At 38.9% G+C, this 19,810-nt stretch overlaps 1 protein-coding gene across 1 annotated transcript in view; it reads left to right on the top strand.

Annotated features, from left to right (window-relative positions):
* Window positions 1-10,939: 10,939 nt before the first annotated feature.
* The window catches only part of fat1a (FAT atypical cadherin 1a), a 100,441-nt gene continuing 91,570 nt past the window's right edge, over window positions 10,940-19,810 (top strand). The window contains exons 1-2 of the mRNA XM_037689933.1: window positions 10,940-11,077; window positions 12,350-15,636. Coding sequence (XP_037545861.1) covers window positions 12,375-15,636 — 3,262 coding nt within the window. The 5' untranslated portion in view covers window positions 10,940-11,077; window positions 12,350-12,374. The remainder of the gene's footprint in view (window positions 11,078-12,349; window positions 15,637-19,810) is intronic.

Genomic DNA, 19,810 nt, shown 5'->3' with positions numbered 1-19,810 from the left:
GATGGATGGATGGATGGATGGATGGATGGATGGATGGATGGATGGAAAACAAAAATGTGAGTGCTGACTCAGCATTCAGACACAGATAAAAGCAGGATATGGTGAATGCATTTGGTCAAATGAGCACATGAATACAAAATGCCAGCACCCACTCAGAACAAAATGACAGCTGCTTAGCAGAAAGTTGGGTATTGAAATGACAGAAGGCTTATCCAGCACCCAACAAGTACTGCATAGTTCACAAATCAATGGGTGATACAAAAGCATATCCTTTTTTTTTTACGAAATACAATTCTTTTACAACTTCATAACTTCAAGCTTCAGTGGATGACCATTCGGGTTCCCCTGGCAACAAGTTTATTATTGTAGCTAGAACCTACAGTATATGCATTTACATTTGTTTCTGTCTCCTTTTTAAACTTGACTCACGAAGCTAGCTAATGAGGATAAGAGTAAGGTGTGTGTAGGTAAAGTTATTAAACAGCATGGGATACATTTTCATTGTTATGCTGATGATACACAATTATATTTGTCCATGAAACCCAATGAATCCAATCAGCTACTTAGACTACAAGCATGTCTTAAAGACATAAAAACCTGGATGACCCTTAATTTTCTCCTGTTGAACACAGATAAAACTGAGGTTTTGGTTTTGGACCTGAGCATCTTAGGAATTCATTTTTCAGTCTTTCTCCCTCCTTAGATGGCATTAATCTGTCCTCCAGCTCTAATGTTAAAAATCTTGGTGTTATTTTCGATCAGGACATGTCTTTTATCCCCCACATTAAAAATGTTACTAGAACTGCCTTCTTCTACCTGTGTAATATCACTAAAATTAGAAACATCTTAACTAAAAATGATACAGAAAAACTGGTCCATGCATTTTTCACATCTAGACTGAACTATTGCAATGGTTTATTATCTGGGTGTCCAAATACTTCTTTAAAACGTCTTCAGTTGATCCAAAATGCTGCTGCCAGAGTCTTAACTGGAGTTAGTGGGAGAGATCATATTTCTCCAGTTTCGGCTTCTCTCCATTGGCTCCCTGTTAAATTCAGAATTTAATTCAAAATCTTACTTCTAACCTACAAAGCTCTCAACAACCTAGCTCCATCTTATATTACAGATCTTATTGTTCCATATTTTCCTAACAAAGCGCTTTGCTCTCAGACTGCAGGTTTACTTGTGGTTCCTAGAGTTTCCAAAAGCAGAATGGGAGGAAGATCTTTCAGTTATCAGGCTCCTCTCTTGTGGAAACAACTTCCAGTTTCTGTCCACGAGGCTGACACATTGTCCAGTTTTAAGACTGGGCTTAAGACTTTCCTCCTCAATAAATCCTATAGGTAGGGCTGGCTTGTTATGCTGCCTTAAGCTTACACTACTGGAGGACAAATTGACCACATTTTTTTAAATGAATTGTTAAAATTGAATAGTTTTCATGTGATACTATTTCTATCTTAACATGTGATTCTTGATCTGCCATTGTGTATCTATTCCTCCTTCCAGTTTCTCTTAAACCCAGCCAGTCGAAGCAGATGGTCGCTTGTCCTGAGCCTGGTTCTGCTGGAGGTTTTTTCGGGAGTTTTTCCTTTCCACTGTTGCCTTCGTGCTTGCTCAAGATGAGAGTCTGCGATGAAGTTAAACTCAAAGCAGTCTGCTCCTCAGATAAATAATGTTATTAACTTACTCTTTATATATGATTGTTTCTGTGCAGTGCCCTGAGGCAGCCATTTGCCCTTAATATCCTTCTCTGCTTAGGTTTGCAACGATGTTTAAGTGCGTCCTTAGAAAAGTCTAATTCCCTCTCTGGTGCCTGTAATTCTCAGTAGATCTGAAAGTCTGACCGTACGGTTGATTTGGTGCTTTTATTCAGGGAGCTGGAGGAGTTCCCCATAATACATCCATAAGGTGTGTAGGGCAGAAGGAAGTGGCCCTCTCCCAGGAACCAGGTCTGCAAACACTTTGTGAGATCAAAGCAGTGGAGGCAGCCCTGGGCATAACCTGACCTGAATTCAATTAAAGCTTTACGGGCAGATCAGAGGGCAGCCTTAGACAGAAAAGAGCAATTCTAGATAAAACGAGAACAAAACTCATAGTCGGACAAATGAGAAACTGATTAAAGAAAAACAGATAAAAATATTTTTAAAAATGCATTTTCTTTGAAAATTCAGTGAAACTGTGCTGATTGACTTTACTAAAATCTGCTAAAGAAACAGAAACTGTTGTTAAAGCTAAAAGAAGCAAAATGCTATCTAAAAGCTAAAATAAAAGTAAACCAAAAGCTGAAAGATTAAACTAAATATTAGCTAAAAGCCAAAGTTAGCAAAACAATAGCTAAAAGTAGTAAAAACAGGCTAAAATCTAAAAATAGCAAAAGGCTAGAAAGATGCTAAATCTAGCAAAAAAGTTAGCTAAAAGCAAAAAGTAGCAAATTGTTCGCTAAAATTAGCAAAATGCTTGCTAAAAGTATTAAAAAAACTAAGTAAAAACTAAAAGTAGAAAATGCAAACTAAAATCAACAAAAGATTAACTAAAAGCTATTAGCAAAAAGCAGATAGAAGCTAAAAGCAGCAAAAGACTAGATAAGAACTAACAGTTGAAAATGCTAGCTAAAAGCTAAAAAAAAAAGTAAACCAAAAGCTGAAATATATATAAAAGATGTTAGTTAAAAGCCCAAATGAGCAAAACACTAGCTAAAAGTAGTAAAAACAGGCTAAAATCTAAAAATAGCAAAAGGCTAGAAAGATGCTAAATCTAGCAAAAAAGTTAGCTAAAAGCAAAAGTAGCAAATTGTTAGCTAAAATTAGTAAAATGCTTGCTAAAAGTATAAAAAAAAACTTGGTAAAAACTAAAAGCAGAAAATGCAAACTAAAATCAACAAAAGATTAACTAAAAGTTAGTAGCAAAAATCAGCTAGAAGCTAAAAGTAGTAAAACACTAGATACAAACACACAGTAGAAAATGTTAGCTAAAAGCAACACAATGTTAACTAAAAGATAAAAAATGGCAAAATGCTATCTAGTTCTTTGCTTTTCGCTAACCCGGCATATCAAAAAGTAGCAGAACGGTAGCTAAAAAATAGAAATAATAATAAATTTAAAAAAAAACAGCTAAAAGCTACAAAAATGAATGAAATACGCTGAAGCAGATTTTAAAAAAGAGGGATGTTTTAGAAGGAATCAGAGATTTTGACTTTTATAGTTTTTTTTTATTTAAATAAAGTGAAATAATTTGAAAAGCAAGGATAAAAAAGTTAAAACACCCATCTCCTGAATGAGATGGACTTTTAGATAGATGAATGACTAAAATAGCACAAGGTGTGCAGTAGCAGTTGGACTGGAAGAAACATACAGAAAAATAAAGAATGTTGAAAAAAAAGGAAAACAGTCTGAACGCTGACTCAGCTGTCACAGAATTACACACAGGCTCTTAGACACAAAAGCCCCATTTCTGCCCCCACCGCCCCCTTCTCTGTTACACAAATCCACCGTGCAGAGCCGTGCAGGTCTCATTGGTTTACTCAGCCTGTGGGCATATGTGACTTTAATGAGCTGATGCTGAATGAACATCAGGCAGAAATCCTCATGCTCGAGCGCCAGCCCCGACTGCCCTCTCTGCTCTGGCATTTTTTGGCTGCAACTTCACAGCATGGTGTCAGATTTAGCTGTGAGCCACATGTGCACGGAGTTGACTCAAGGCATCTACTTTTCCTGAGTGCATCCGGCGACCACTAATAAATCAAGGTGGTAGTTTTGTGAGGGTCACGGGATCACAATTAATAAACAGAAAAGGGACTTTAGGGAGATAATAATGAATTAAAATAAGCTCCTCGTGTTTATTGTTTACTTTTTTGTGCTTGACCTAAAACTTATTGCACTAAGTAGACTCAGGGAAAATTAACTGACCAGTAAAGGTGATATTGTAAGGATTTAATGTAATATTTTTTACCTGTGTCTATGAGCACAAGTGTATTCTTTTGACTGTGGTGTTAGCAAAACATCTTGCGAGCCAGTGAACAATATTTAACAAAACTACCATAAAGAAATAACGTACAACTATTGAGATACATTTTTCTTCTGTACATTTTTTCCGCATCTTTCTCATCCCACAGTTTTCAAGCGATTTCAACAAACCATATGTCAAAATATTCAGCTCGTTCAGGAGAAGGCTGCTGCAACTTTTGGAATTGGTGCAGCTTTAGCTTTTTGAAATATTTAGCCATTTCTGCCATTTTTTTCCCCATAGAAAATTAATTGAGCTCATTTTACATCCTTCAAATCTTTAGATCTGTTTACAACCGTTTACTGCTCCTTTCACATTTTGTTTTGTTTCAGCTTCTTTCAGCGTCCTTGTGCAAATTTTAAAAAAAATTCAGCTACTTTCAGCTGCCTTTTCAGCTGTTTTGTGATCCTTTTAGATCTGTTAACTACAACATTTTTGTGTTTCTTCTAACTTCTTTCTGCTAATTTCAGCGTGTTATGCTCCTTTCAGCTTATTTATGCAAGTTTCAGCTTTTTCTGCTATTTCAGCTACTTTTCAGCTGTTTTTTTTGCTAATTTCTGCTGTTTTAAGATAATTTCCACTTCTTTGTGCTTATTTCTGCTACGTTAAGCTTAACTGGTCAAACGTGTGTTCTTTCTGCTTTTTTCCTGCAAATTCAAGCTTCTTCTACATTTTCAGCTACTTTTTAAGCATTTTTTTTTAGCTAATTTCAGCTGTTTTCTGATAAACTCATTATTTGTGCTTATTTCTTCTACTGTCAACCTAATTAAATTATCTGCTAATTTCAACTTGTTATGCTCTTTTCTAGGGCTGCAACTAACGATTATTTCAATAATCGATTCATCGGCCGATTATTTTTTCGGTTAATCGATGAATCGGCAAAAAAAAACACGTTTTAATTTCCACCCCTTTATTCCAAAATTGAACATTTGACTGACATAGCAATTCACACTAAAAACAGGTTGCTATTTTACTATTCTGTTAGTAAAATATTGAATAATAAAAAATAAAAGTTAGTCAAATAGCTTAAAAAAATAAATGTACACAAAAATATATACAAATGTGTCTTTATACCTGCACAATATGTAGATACTTTGTAAAATGTGTCATTGAGGGAAGAGTGTAACCTGGATTAAAAGTGTGGATTATTGTAACCTGGATTAAAAGTGTGGATTATTGTAACCTGGATTAAAAGTGTGGATTATTGTAGTGAAGCTTTTGTCTTCAACCATCGACAGAGGCCTTGTGTCAGTGACGATCATGTTCAGGATGTTTCAGTGAAGACAGCTGCTGCTGTGGTGTCCATGATGTCTGTCCATCATGAAGGATGTTGTTGATTGTTGTTGTTTTCTGGAATGAGAGAGTAAATATGTATTATAGCATAATTTACAGCAACTCAAGAAATGCCTTGTTTCACTTACAGCGTTAGGTTCAGGCAAAAGTAGCTAAAAGAGCAATTAAACACACACATACATATATAAAATACTCAATTACACACATTTGAGTAGATGTAATAAATTACTTTAATTCCTGTTTAAATGCAATTCATCCTGCCATACCTGCAGTGTCTTCAGACTTTTCCAGCAAATTAAAAGTTAAAGCTTAATCATTAAATTATTATCTTTGTGTTAGATTTATTTATAAATCACATTTTAACACTGCTTGTTCCAATTAAATTAAATAAAAAGTAACACACGTTCTCTATCACCGTCATTAATCAGATAAACAAACAAACAAACAACAGCTTCGTCTACCAGACAGACTGACGTCACGTTTTCTCTCTTGAAACAGAACAATGTGTTAAATTGTAGAGACTCACCTGCAACACGAGTTGTATCAGCTGCAGCTCCTTCCTCCTCCTCGTGACTCCGACATGTTTACGTTTTATCTCCGTGGTTCTCTCGTGTCGTGTCGGCGATTTTCAAAGCGGCATGTTTCTCATTTTTTATCTTTGTGAGGTTCTCCCACACTTTGGAGGACTTGGGTCGAACAGTTTTCGCTGCGTTGGTCATTTGTAAAATTTACTTAATTTCCTTTGAAAACACTCTGCTCTGCTTCCTCCTCCCCCCTCGCTCTGTTCAAGTCGCGCTGCAGTTTTTTTTTTTTTTTCAAACTTTATTCAGTCAGTCAGCATTGACCATGAACTGCAGGTGAACGAAACGAAACGGCTCTGCAGCGCCGTGAAAGATGCATAATCGCGCGACACAACGAATCGATAACGAAATTCGTTGCCAACGCTTTTAATCATCGATTTTTATCGATTTTTATCGATTTTATCGATTCGTTGTTGCAGCCCTACTCTTTTCAGCTGCTTTTTACTAGTTTCAGTTATTTCAGCTATTATTTAGCTGTTTTATGCTAATTATAGCTTTGTCAGCTAATTGCACATTTTTTGCACTCATTACAACTGTTTCAGTGTAAATCAACAAAAAATGTGCTCTCTCCACTTCCTTCTGGTAACTTACGCTTCTTTCTGCCTTTTTAGCAGCTTTTCAGCTGCCTTTTGCTAAATTCAGCTTTATTTTTTCCTCCAAATAATTTCCACTTCTTTGTGCTCATTTCTGTTTCTTTCAGTCTATTTGGGCACAACTGTGCTCTCTCAACTTCCTTCTGGTAATTTAAGCGTCGTTCTACCCTTTTAGCTACTATTCAGCTTTTTTGTTGTTGTTGTTGCAAATTTCAGATTTTTTTTTCTTTTCAGATTTTTTTCCCATTTTTGGTGCTCATTTCTGTCTATTTAAACCTAATTCCACAGATATGTGTTCTTTCTACTTTATTCTGCTAACTTAGGCTTGTTCTTTTATTTCAGCTGTTTTTCAGCTGTTTCTTCAGCAATAAGCATTCACAGTGCATTTTGACAGAAAATGCTATTTCTCTGGTTAACTTTTGGAGACAACCACATTCACCACAGCAAGTCAAAATTTGCCAATGAAAAGATGACTTATAGTTCTGTTCATTTGACAGATAATGAGCAAAACTTGGTGTGGTAGTAGCTGAGAATTATCCTTAACTCATCATCTGACTGCTATGAGATCGCACAAGGTATCTCAATATCATATGAGTTTGTGCATTATCTTCAAGGTCTGACCAAAACGGCTATAACATCCATCCATCCATTATCTTTTACCCTCTTTTTCCATTTTGGGTCACGGGGGTCGCTGGTGCCCATGTCCAGCAATCACTGTGCGAGGGGCGGGGTACACCCTGGACGGGTCGCAAGTCCATCACAGGGACACATAGAGACAAACGAGACAAGCAACCATTCACTCTCTCACTCACACGTAGAGACAATTTAGAGTTACCAATCAGACTAACATACATGTTTTTGGTCTGTGGGAGGAAACTGGAGTACCCGGAGAAAACCCACGCATGCACGGAGAGAACATACAAACTCCACCCAGAGAGGGCCCTGGACCGGGATTTGAACCAGGGACCTGCTCGCTGACAGGCAGCAGCTCTACCGGTTGCGTCACCGTGCTGCCCCGGGTATAACATTATCCTCTCTTATTTGAAGATGATTTTAGTTTGAAACTTTGGCAAGGCTTTAATCTTCTCAGGTTTTATTGAGAAAAAAAAATCATGAAATTATGTGGGACATGTCAGCAGCAGAAAATATCAAGCAGACAATGTAATTCATTCAACATAGTCTGGGGAAATGATCTGCATGACAAATGATCAGATAATCAGAGCTGGAACAAAAACAAACGAGCAAAGAATCAGGTGCTGCTTTATCAGATGAGGATGATGGGGTCTGCTTTCACTCCACCCCCTTGAGGTGCTTTGTTAAGCTAACACCACTGTACCTCACTTTTCTTTTGTTTGACCTCTGGCTCAAATGATTGCGATATTTCTGACATTACTTCAAGGCAGCAACAGCTTTGCCTTCTCCACCTGTCCCTGTGTGGAACAGAGGAGATGGAGGAGGAGAGGTAAATCCGAACCTTTACCCAGACCAAGCCACCACCAAGTCTGACCCAATCTTAAAACTGTGGAACTGAGAAGGGACAGAGGACGAACAAAATCTTTACTAAATCCCTGGCAAGAGGAAGAGTGTGCATCATCTGAGAGATGATGCGAGGATTTATACAACAGCAGAGGCTTTTTGCAGTTATACTCCTATAGTATTACAGACCTAAGCAGAGCAGTGAGACAGCGCCATCAGTTGCATAGCAGCGACACTCCTGTGTGCATCATGTAAAAAGGAGAAGAAAGGCTCCAAATGACTGTGTGATAAAGGATGAAACTCCTGGTGAAAACTCCTCTCTGGCTTCTGACCTTCTAGTGGTGTGCAAAAGTATCGATGGATTCTTTTGTGCTTTTATTAGTGTGGCAGGATCAATTGTTTGTTTCAATCTACTTTCAAAGAAAAATCCTGTTAACATCTATTCTGGGTTTCAAAATGCAAATAATCCGTTAATTAACAGTGGAAAGATAATTAAATCTGTCGTTTAATAGTCATAAAAAGGTAATCGGATAAAGCACATCGATGATAAAACATGACACAATCCAATGTGTTGTAATATCGCACATCACCACAGAACACATTTTCAGTCTGACCCAGAAAAAAAACTTATATAACATAGCATATTTTACTAATTATCCTCACCAGGGAAGCAGAGGGGCCACCAAAGGGTTGCAATGGCAACCCCTACAAACTTTATGGTCCCCCACGGCCACTCTCAGCAAGACAGTTTTAACTTCATGGCAAAAGCCTAATGACAATTTAAGGTATGTGTATTCATAGATAGCACATTCAAATTGTACTGTTGTGAAGCTTGAATTGTCTTTTCTGGTTTATGCACATCACATAATCAGTAATGTTACTTGTAAAACTGAGGTACAGTACATCAGTCAGCAATTTCTTATATTGCCAAAGTTCTAAAAATGTAATTTTTTTTACAAAAACAGCTTGATAGAATTTCTGATATTCTTTTTTGACTTTTGATTTTGGCGCCACACCCCAGGATTGTCAGCCAGCATGGCCACCCAGTTATAAAAGCATATCTGGAGTTGTCACTGCAGAGAAGTTCTAAATTGCAACTTTGTTAGCAGAAATCAGCATTTCATATTGTCTGATTTGAATTTTTACCAAAGTGGACACAAATTAAGTCACTAAAAACTGTTTTGTTTCTTAAGAGAATGTGCATCAAGTAGACTAATTCCAATCCAAAGGCTAATATTATTATTTTTTGTTCTTCTTTTATGGGTTATATGGGCTTGTTGTAGCATAGGAAATAATTTCAATATGATTTCAGTGAAGCTTTTTGACATTTTCCATTAAATAAACACTATTCAGTCCATTATATGAATGATAATTTTAGCAAAAATACTTTTAACAATTAAGTTTCTACAGGTGTGACATCAGTGTGCTCAAAAAGTAGTCATTTGGAACTAATTTTGCAACAAACCAATATAACGCTGCACTTTATTTAGACCTGTCTAAAGCTTTTGATACTTAGACCATGACAATATTGGTTTCTCAGATCACATTATTGGTTGGTTTTCTAACTATCTCTCAGGCCGTACACAATGGTACTTCTTCCAGTTATTTAACTGTCAGTAACGGCATACCACAGGGCTCGGTCTTAGAACCCACTCTCTTTACAATCTACATAAGTAATGTAGGTCAGAACATTCCTGATGCATCCTTACCTTTCTACGCTGATGATACAGTTGTTTATTGTCGAGCTAGAACAGTTGCTAAGGTTTTTCAGCTTTTACAGTCTGCATTTAACATCATCCAGTCTGATTTGTTCAGTCTCAAACTGGTGCTAAATGATAAAAAAAACTGAAGGGATGTTGTTTTCAAACAGGAAGACGGTCCCGACAGTCCTTCCTTCTATCTTATCTATGAATGGTGTTCCTATTGAGTTTGTGGATTCTACAAATACTTGGGAATCTTGGTCAACGCACATTTGTCTTTGAAGCTGCATATCGAAAACTTGATAAAGAAACTGAAATTAAAATGACTGAATGCTAGGAAACGCCTTGTAGTTGCTACTTTCCTTCCGACCATTGACTACGGTGACATTCTTTACATGAATGCTCCTGCAAGCACCCTGCAGATGTTGGATGCTGTCTATCACGGTGTGCTAAGATTCATAACTGGTTGTTACTACCAAAACCATCACTGCACTCTGTACTCATTGGTCAACTGGTAACTTCACGCAGGCTCTCACACTGGTACATTTTCATCTTTAACTTATTGGTCTGCTGCCTTCGTATATCTCCTCCTACATGTCACGTCGTCAGTGCAGCTACAGCGTGCACTCTCAGGACATCATTACCTGCAACGTCCCCTCAGAGCAGATCGAATTTGGCAAAAAGGCCTTCTTTTACTCTGCTCCTGTAACATGGAACACCTTACAAAAAATATGTGAAGCTGTTGACTTTGACCTCTCTAAGAGATTTTAAACAACTGTGAAGTTCAATGCACAAATCAATGCTGACATGTTCCTGTTTTTAGTTGTTTTTTTTTTACCTCGTTTCATAATAGAGCTTGATTTTATTTTGTTTTATATCACTACTTTTATTTACTTTTCATTTCATATGCATTTTATTGCTGTGTGTACTGTACCTCATGTGTGGTTTTGTCTAAAACAGGTCTCGTAAATGAGTCCCCGTGACTCAACGAGACTAACCTGCTGTATACATAAAGGTTGAATGAAAAAATAAATCCGTGGTGGTGTAAAGGCACATAAGTGGCTGGCGAATTTAAATAAAACTGGTTTTGCACAGGACAGAGAATCAGTTGAAATATAGGTCTGCAAATACAGAAAAGCTTTCAGTGAAGTTGCCCTGAGCGCGCCGTGCGGTTCGCCTCCTGCTGCCAGCGCCGCCAACCCGGTAAGTAGATCCGGTCCTGTGCAGCGCGGAGAGATATCAGCTAGATCCAGTGTGCGAGAGAAAGCGAAGCAGTGAGCGAGCGAGCGGGGAAAAAAAGCAGAGCCTGCCTGCTGGTGGCAGATGGAGTAACGGAGGGGGAGAGAAGTCCACGTATTACCATGCGGAGATTTGGACTACATAAACTTTACGCAAAACCTCCCAAACTACGTGATTAATAATAAAAACAGAGGTATGTTGCATTTGTGTTCTCGCATGTTTAATTTAAGTTCGTCGGTCAGTTCAGCGTCGGCATCTTTGTAACGGCTACAAAAAGGAGAAAAAGTTCGGTGTGGACGGCTGGCTTTTTCGTGTGAGCTCAAAGAAACCAAAAGGCTGCTCTCTTGCCTCTTTCTGGAAGTTTGCTTTGGACCAAATTAACGAGAGAATGTATTTCCCGATAACTAATGGGTAAATACTTCATTGTAGCGTGTTTAGCTCGTGGCTTTTCAGCAAATCTGTCCAGCGGCTGCCATCGTTTGAAACTGAACGGGTTTAGATGGGGGATGGGGTTGGAAATGAAAAGTCTTCCCAGGCACCTAACTTATTTAACTAAATAATTAACCTCTTTCGGCCTGATGAAAAAAAAAGGCTTTATATAAACTGTAAAGGAATATACTCTTCTGCATTTTGCCATGTTTCCATAAAAACAAGCTACAAGTTGTATGAGGATTTCTTCTTCTTGTTTTAACAGTGATGCGTTCAGGAGCAGATTCTTGTACCTGCAGGCACCAGTTTCAGATTTAAGGTGGATAAGGCTCAGCTGTGTCACTTATTAACTATACATAAAACATTAATAACTAAACCCTCCAGGGGTCATTTTGTCACACCAAAAGTAAATAGTGTAGGTTTTATTGGAGGCGGATTCGTGCCGAGACGACTTCGCTTTTTATTGGTCTTTGTGTGTATTTCAGCACATATGCTGCTGTAAATCAACGATCTATTTAGTTATTATTATATGAAGCAGTTTTGTAGCCATCACACAGCTGTTCTGTGGTTGGACTGTGCGTGTTGCATTTTTCAGCAACTTCTTTTGTCTTTTTCACTGCTGCTTTTTATTTTTGTGAAAGTAAAGGGAGATTGTGGAGTGTCACTGTTTTCAGTGTGTAAGGAAAAAAAAAACCCATCCATATGTTGTTCAGCTGGGGAAATGAAAGATTTACTCACTGATGTGCTCACAGTGTTTTAAACTCATCGAGGTCACATTTAGGGACATTAGCTTTTACTCTTGAGAAGTGCACATAGCTGGCATCTGGCGTTGTGCAGAAATGGGACAGTGCCAGCTCAGATCTTGTCAGCTGGCTGATCTGCTTCATCTTATTTCCGCATGAAATCTTATTTAGCCACTCGTTAGTCTAACCAAAGTGTCAAATCTAAATCCAGCTTATATTTGCAGTTGTTGATGTTTTTCAATCTCAGTTGATGATGTTAACACGTAAGCTTTAAATGTTGCTTTTGTTTCCAGGTGGCGCTGTGAAGATCACGGTACAATGATGGGGACGCACTGGGAACCGCTGCTTGTTCTGTTCCTGCAATTTTTTTGCAGCTGCATGGGAAGCCAAAGGACGCTGAGGGCCACCTCCATGCAGTTCACCCACTCTGTTTACAATGCCACCATATATGAGAACTCTGCTGCTAAGACTTACTTGGAGAGCCACACCAAGATGGGGATCTACATCACAGACCCAACATGGGAGATACGGTACAAAATCGTCTCTGGAGATAATGAGAACTTATTCAAAGCAGAGGACTACTTAGTGGGAGATTTCAGTTTTTTGCGAATAAGGACCAAAGGAGGCAGCACTGCCATTCTGAACCGGGAGGTTAAAGACCACTACATGCTCAGTGTCAAAGCCTCAGAAAGGAGCACAAATTTAGAGTGTCGCACCAGTGTTAAAGTGCAGGTACTGGATACCAATGACCTGAGGCCTCTCTTCTCACCAACATCTTACAGCATCTCTCTACCGGAGAACACAGCCATACGCACAAGTGTAGCAAAGGTCATGGCGACTGATGCAGATATCGGTACAAATGGAGAGTACTACTACAGTTTCAGGGAGTGGACAGACATGTTTGCTGTCCATCCAACGAGTGGTGTGGTGACACTGACTGGCAAGCTAGACTACTCTGAAACAAAGCTGTACGAATTAGAGATCCTTGCCGTGGACAGAGGGATGAAGCTGTATGGCAGCAGTGGGTTCAGCAGCATGGCCAAACTTACCGTCAGGGTGGAACAAGCTAATGAGCATGCACCTGTAATTACCGCAGTAACCTTGTCACCCTCTGATGCAGATCACGACCCCACATATGCCATTGTGACAGTGGAGGACAAAGATCAGGGACCAAACGGAGAGATAGCATCACTGAGCATTGTGGCTGGTGACCCTCTTATGCAGTTTAAGGCTGTTAGAACCAGCCCTGGGAGCAAGGAGTACAAAATAAAAGCTGTCAAAGATGTGGACTGGGACAGTCAACCTTTTGGATACAACCTCACCTTACAGGCAAAGGACAAAGGCACCCCCCCTCAATTTTCATCCGCTAAACTGGTACATGTCACTTCAGCACAGTTCCAAAATGGCCCTCCTGTATTTGAAAAGGCCATTTACAGAGTCAATCTGAGTGAATTTGCCCCTCTTCACACGCCTGTCACTATGGTGACAGCTGTGCCAAAGTATCCCCATCTAAAATACACTTTTAAACACAGTCCTGACAAGATTCGATTTAGTATCAATCCAGATACTGGCTTAATCAGCACAGCTGGACCAATCAATGCTGATATTTCCCCAAAGTTTGAACTAGAGGTGATCACCAGTGACAAAAGAGCAGCTACAAAAGTGATAGTTGATGTTATTGATGTTAATAACAATGCACCAGAATTTCAGCAGACATCCTACAAAGCCAGTGTGGATGAGAATGTACCTATTGGGACCAGTGTGGTAACAGTAAAAGCCACTGATCTAGACAAAGGGGAGAATGGCTATGTGACCTATAGCATTACCAATCTGAGTCCACAGCCGTTTGTCATTGATTACTTTACTGGTGTCATCAGCACTTCAGAGAACCTAGATTATGAGCTCATGCCCAGGATTTACCATCTCAAAGTGAGAGCATCGGACTGGGGATCCCCTTTCCGAAAGGAGGTGGAGGCATCAGTAACCATAACTTTAAATAACTTAAATGACAATAAGCCTTTATTTGAAAATGTGAACTGTGAAGTGACTGTGCCCAGAGATCATGGTGTTGGAGAGCAGATAACTACAGCGTCTGCCATTGATGCTGATGAACTACAGCTTGTGCGGTACTATATTAAATCTGGAAATGATTTTAATTTGTTTGAAGTGAACCCAAACTCTGGCCTACTTTCACTTAAGCGCACGCTCAGTGAAGGAGAGGCAGCTAAAATGTCCTTCCACAGTTTACAAGTTGTTGCAACTGATGGTGAACACGAGACTCGGCCAATGCACATGAACATAACTGTTATCACGGCACACAAGCCTGTCCAGGTCAAATGTGTTGAAACTGGTGTTGCTACAATGTTGGCTGAAAAGCTACTTCAGGGAAGCAAAATCCATGTGCAAACTGAGTCAGAAGACAACTTTATGGACATTTACTCAGTCAATCGGTACTCTCCTCAGTTTGACTCCTTTCCAGGTGTTGTCGAAGTTAAAGAGGACCTGCCTGTTGGAGCCCGGATTGTTCATCTAAGTGCCACAGACACAGATAGTGGCTTCAATGGGAAATTGGTGTATGTTATATCAGGAGGTGACACAGAAAGCCACTTTATTGTAGATATGGAAACTGGTTGGCTTTTGGTTTACTCCCCGCTTGACCGTGAAACAACTGACCACTACACCCTCAACATTACAGTTTATGATCTTGGTATACCACAGAAATCCTCTTCACGCCTCTTGGATGTGAAAATCTTAGACACAAACGATAACAGCCCTCAATTTCAGCAAGATTCGTACTCGGTTGAAATAAGTGAGAACACACCAGTTGGGACAGAAATTATCCAGGTGGTTTCAACAGACAAGGATAAAGGTGATAATGGAATTGTTAAATACTCAATTTTAGGAGGCACAGATCATTTTACGATCAATGAGGCAACTGGTGTTGTGACTGTGACAAAACCCTTGGATCGCGAGCGCTATCCGTATTATATTTTGAAGATTGCAGCACGTGATCAAGCAGCGAGCGAGCCTCAGTTGGTGTCCACGGTGCCTCTTAAAATCACATTGGAAGACGTGAACAATAATCCTCCAAAATTTGTTCCCCCTAATTACCGCTTGAAAGTGAGGGAGGATCTTCCTGTTGGTACTGTAATTATGTGGCTGGAGGCTCATGACCCAGATGTTGGACCTTCCAGTCAAGTACGGTACAGCCTTATTGACAATGGAGATGGGACTTTTGAAGTAGATAAACTCAGCGGTGCTCTACGGATTGTTCAGAACCTAGACTACGAGACAAAACAAGCGTACAATCTGACGGCAAAAGCTAAAGACAAAGGGAAGCCCATTTCTTTGTCATCAACCTGCTTTATTGAGGTGGAGGTGGTGGATGTGAACGAGAATGTCCATAGGCCTTTGTTCCGATCATTCGTGGAAAAGGGATTTATTAAAGAAGACGCCCCTGTTGGGACTTCTGTGATGACTGTATCAGCTGAAGACGAGGACCAAGGGCAGGATGGAGAAATTCGATACTCCATAAGAGATGGCTCTGGTCTGGGAATATTTTCCATTGATGAAGAAACTGGTAAGTCTGTTTGTTTTATGAGTTTATGTATAATTTGTGTTACTTTTTGAAATAGGCATGTATTTTATTGAACGACTTGCGTCATAAAAGTGGTAAGGGGAGCTGTGTGGAATATTAAAGTACAGGAGTTTTCTAAGAGATAAGTTCCTCATTCCAGTCTTTTTTTTGGTTTATTTGAGGGCAGGAACAGATGAGCTTGCTGTCTCAGACGTTTGTGGACATTCCTTATTAGTTTCTATGGCACTGGAAAAAGCTAGGAATGAATTTAACCCTCTTTTTTTCAAACCGCCCCCTCACACACATTTCTAAAAACGTTTTTGATCTAGAAAATATTTAAAACTTTTTTGATGATTAAAAGCAGAATTAAGAAGAACATGTTTTTTATACTGCTGATCACAAGAATTTCTTTGTGGATTTGTCTTGGTGCAGAAAATATGTTAATACAAGCTCAGCTTTCTTAAGCGTTTTTAATAGATGTCCTAAATAAGGTCAGAATAAGCCGTCTGGAATTCTGCAATCACACGAGATGGAGAAAACGCACCAATCTATTTCCCCTTACCTTTGAACTTTATAACCGGATTAATTAATATAAAATGTTTTAAAGTTCCATACCCCCACATGTAGTCAAGCTTTATGTGCGCAATTTTGACTTGTAAACTTAAGAATTCATATCTGCACAAGCAAGCTGTAAATTAAATTACCAGCTGCTGCTTATTCTATTATAATAGTGGTTTATACCCTCAGTTTAGTTTGTTTTTCGAATTTGACACGCAAATAATTCAATAATTTCACAGGAAATGACAGTAAACCTTTTGGAAAATACTTTTTTTCTGAATAATTTTAGCAAAAGTATACAAGCCTTTATGAAGGCTGCATGCTCAGAGCTGCTTGTCAGCTGTGTTGTGTTTGTGATTGTTTTTTGTGATAGTATTTGAGTATCTTATGTGTAATAATATAATCTTTCATGCAGATGAATGCTGGGATATGTACAGTAAACCTCAAACTAACGTTAGTCACTGTATGCTTCTTTGTATTGAATTGTGTTTTGAAGATAGTGTAGATTTAATTTGTTCCCAGAACTACTGGAGGCTTGAATGATAAGAATTTAATTGGACTGGAGTGGTGTGTGAGAGTATTTAGAAAAAAACTGTCAAAAGTAAGCTATTTTATTTATGTATAACATATAGTTTTGCTATAGTTTGGTTCAACCCATCAACTGTTAAAAAAAAAGAAAAAAAAAAAGAACAGAAATCAGTGAATAAAGGGGCCACTATAATTTATTTTGTTTAAGTTTTTTTTATAAAACTTTTACAAAAAAATTGCAAAATGTAGGTAAAAATGTTACAATTTGTGCAAATTATGTAATCATTCTGTTTCAGGTTTAGTTCAAGTAGGTCTAATAGACAATTGTTTAAATCAGCGGTTCCCATCCGTGGTCCCTGAGGAACACCATCCTGCATATTTTAGTTGTTCCTCTGCTCTAACGCACCTGATTTGAATCAACAGGCTTCTGACGAACTTAAGAAAGTAATTAAACCACTGAAACAGGTGTGTTGGAGCAGAGAAAAAAAACAAGGCATGCAGGATGGTGTTCCTCAAGGACCAGGGTTGGGAACCACTGGTTGAAGTTATTTGCCAAAATAATAGGCTGTTTTTTTGTTGCTTTGTCTGACTTGAGTTTGGAGTATTTTGGGGTGACACTGCTTCCTGCTATGCACTTTAATGGTTTTGATGCTGCATAAAAGTACACATATTTAAAACTTTCTTCTAACAAACATGTTTTAATTTTTATTTGTACCCTTGTACCGCTTGTGAAATGGTTGAGCGATTTTCTCCATGCAAAATCATAAATAATATCAAGTATTGAGTTTTTCTTTTCAAATCTGTATTACGTTAGAACTTTCTATATAATTACAACTATGTCAGGTTAGCCTTTGCTTTATGTCTCTCAGAAATGGTATTTGGCCAGGTAGATAATAGAATACAAGAATATCAAAGGACATGATGGACAATAGCAGTCTCTCACTGCTGTGTTGATGCTAGCTGCACATGAAAAACACATTTGCAAATATGAGTAGCAAAGCTGCATGAACTTTACTGGCATCTGTGCTGCATGAAAATTTTACGGGGTAGACATAAGGAAATTTTCCAGACAGAACCTGACAGAGTCTGGTTGTCCGCCAAGATTTGTGGTTGTCTACAACCTTTACAATAAAGTATGCAAAAAATCTCAAGAAAAACATATTTTAATAAGTATACTGTATGTACACTATACAATGTTTACTATATACAAATGTTCCCAGTCACCTTGTGGACAGCTTGGAATGTCCAAGTTACTGAGTGGCAGACTCTTTCAGGAGCTGCTCGAGTGGAACTTCCGCATTCTCTTCATCCTCTTCCTTGTCATCAGACGTTGCGAGGGAGGCACTTGCAGCATATTTTAGATTCAGTGAAGTTTGTAACATAAAGAGGAGTGTACCGAGTACATGACAAGTACACAGTATAGTGTTCTTTTAATGAAGCATTAAAGTTGTAAGAAGACTTTAATCTGCATCATCAAGAACAATGACGTTCAAGAGGAGTTTTGAAATACTTTTCTATACTTTACTTTCAGGTCGTTTCAGTGTTTTCAACTGAAGAGTTGTCAGATACATCCACCCATCCATTATCTTTTACCTGCTTCTTCCATTTTGAGTCATGGGGGTTGCCGGTGCCCATGTCCAGCAATCACTGTGCGTGGGGCGGGGTACACCCTGGACAGGTCGCAAGTCCATCACAGGGACACATAGAGACAAATGAGACAAACAACCGTTCACTCTCTCACTCACACCTTGGGGCAATTTAGAGTTACCAATCAGACTAACATGCATGTTTTTGGTCTGTGGGAGGAAACCGGAGTACCCGGAGAAAACCCACGCATGCATAGAGAGAACATGCAAACTCCACCCAGAAAGGTCCCTGGACCGGGATTTGAACCAGGGACCTGCTCGCTGAGAGGCAGCAGCTCTACCAGTTGTGTCACCATGCTGTCTTTTTCCCCTAAAATGATTATTTAATTCAAATGAATTATATTTGCAGGAATTCAGCTCATGTAGTAAATGATCATTTATTACATTGCATAGTTATCTCCCAGTATGGTTCTAAATATAATCAAGTTTAGCACATCCAAACAGCCGAAACGCCTTGTTTTTGCTAAAACGTGTAGAATTAAATTTAGCAGATATTTATGATAAAATACAAACACCTGAAACTGACACTGTGAGAAAAGGAATCACATTTTTGCTATAATCTGGGACATCATTTGTCTTTTAGCATTAATATTATATAATTATAAGAACTAAAGCAGCAGACATTGCCTCCTCTCTCACTGTGAGAGACACACAGGCTGAGTGTGCTCTCTCTCTCAGACACAAAGTTTGATCACGTCCACAAGTTGCAGGTGTCTGTACGATGATGACGACAATCTGAATGCATAAACATATGAAGTGAGATTATAGATACAAAAGTCCATGGGGAAGTCGAAGGAGCAGTGTGGGGGGTAATGGTGTTTCAGTTCTCGTATCACCCTCGGCTGCAGTGAATTGGTCATGTGCGAACACATATGTTTAATAGTTTATTACAAGTCATCACCTTTGGTTGGGTAGTGGGCTGTCTTCCTTGGAAATTAGTACAGGAAACACTGATTGGTACTTTCACCTGCAGTCTGTCTCCCCATCTTAAGTTGGGATCACTGCACACACCCGCCGTGTACCAGACAACCCACCCTGATCTGCTTTGATTGGGTAAAACTGTGGCTCTGGTTCTTTTTAATTGTTGAAAGTGGCGTCAGTTTAATCCATTTATCATTATTAGATTGAATGGCTTTAAAATGACAGCAACAAAACACGTTTTTTTCCCCCTTTCATTTTTACAGGCATTCAAAATGACAGCAATCCTTTGCAGCAACAGAGAACTTCCATGTCTATTTCACTTTGTTGTCCAGCAGACAACCTCGAGGTGAGATCTGGTTGTCCGAGACAAAAGTAGGTTGTTTTGGACAAATGGAAACCGCTTACCTCGACCCCAGGTTTAGCTATCATACCTGCAAACTAGTCGCTTTTCGGCGAAATTCGACAATTTCAAAATATGTAATTTATGTAAATCTCCCAAATCCAAAGAGGTTTTTTTTTGGGGG

This window comes from Nematolebias whitei, chromosome 16 (assembly GCF_014905685.2).
Source record: "Nematolebias whitei isolate Nwh7 chromosome 16, NemWhi1, whole genome shotgun sequence".
Lineage (NCBI taxonomy): Eukaryota > Metazoa > Chordata > Actinopteri > Cyprinodontiformes > Rivulidae > Nematolebias > Nematolebias whitei.
The sequence above is the reverse complement of the archived record's forward strand: the minus strand, read 5'-3'. Positions and strand labels throughout refer to the sequence as shown.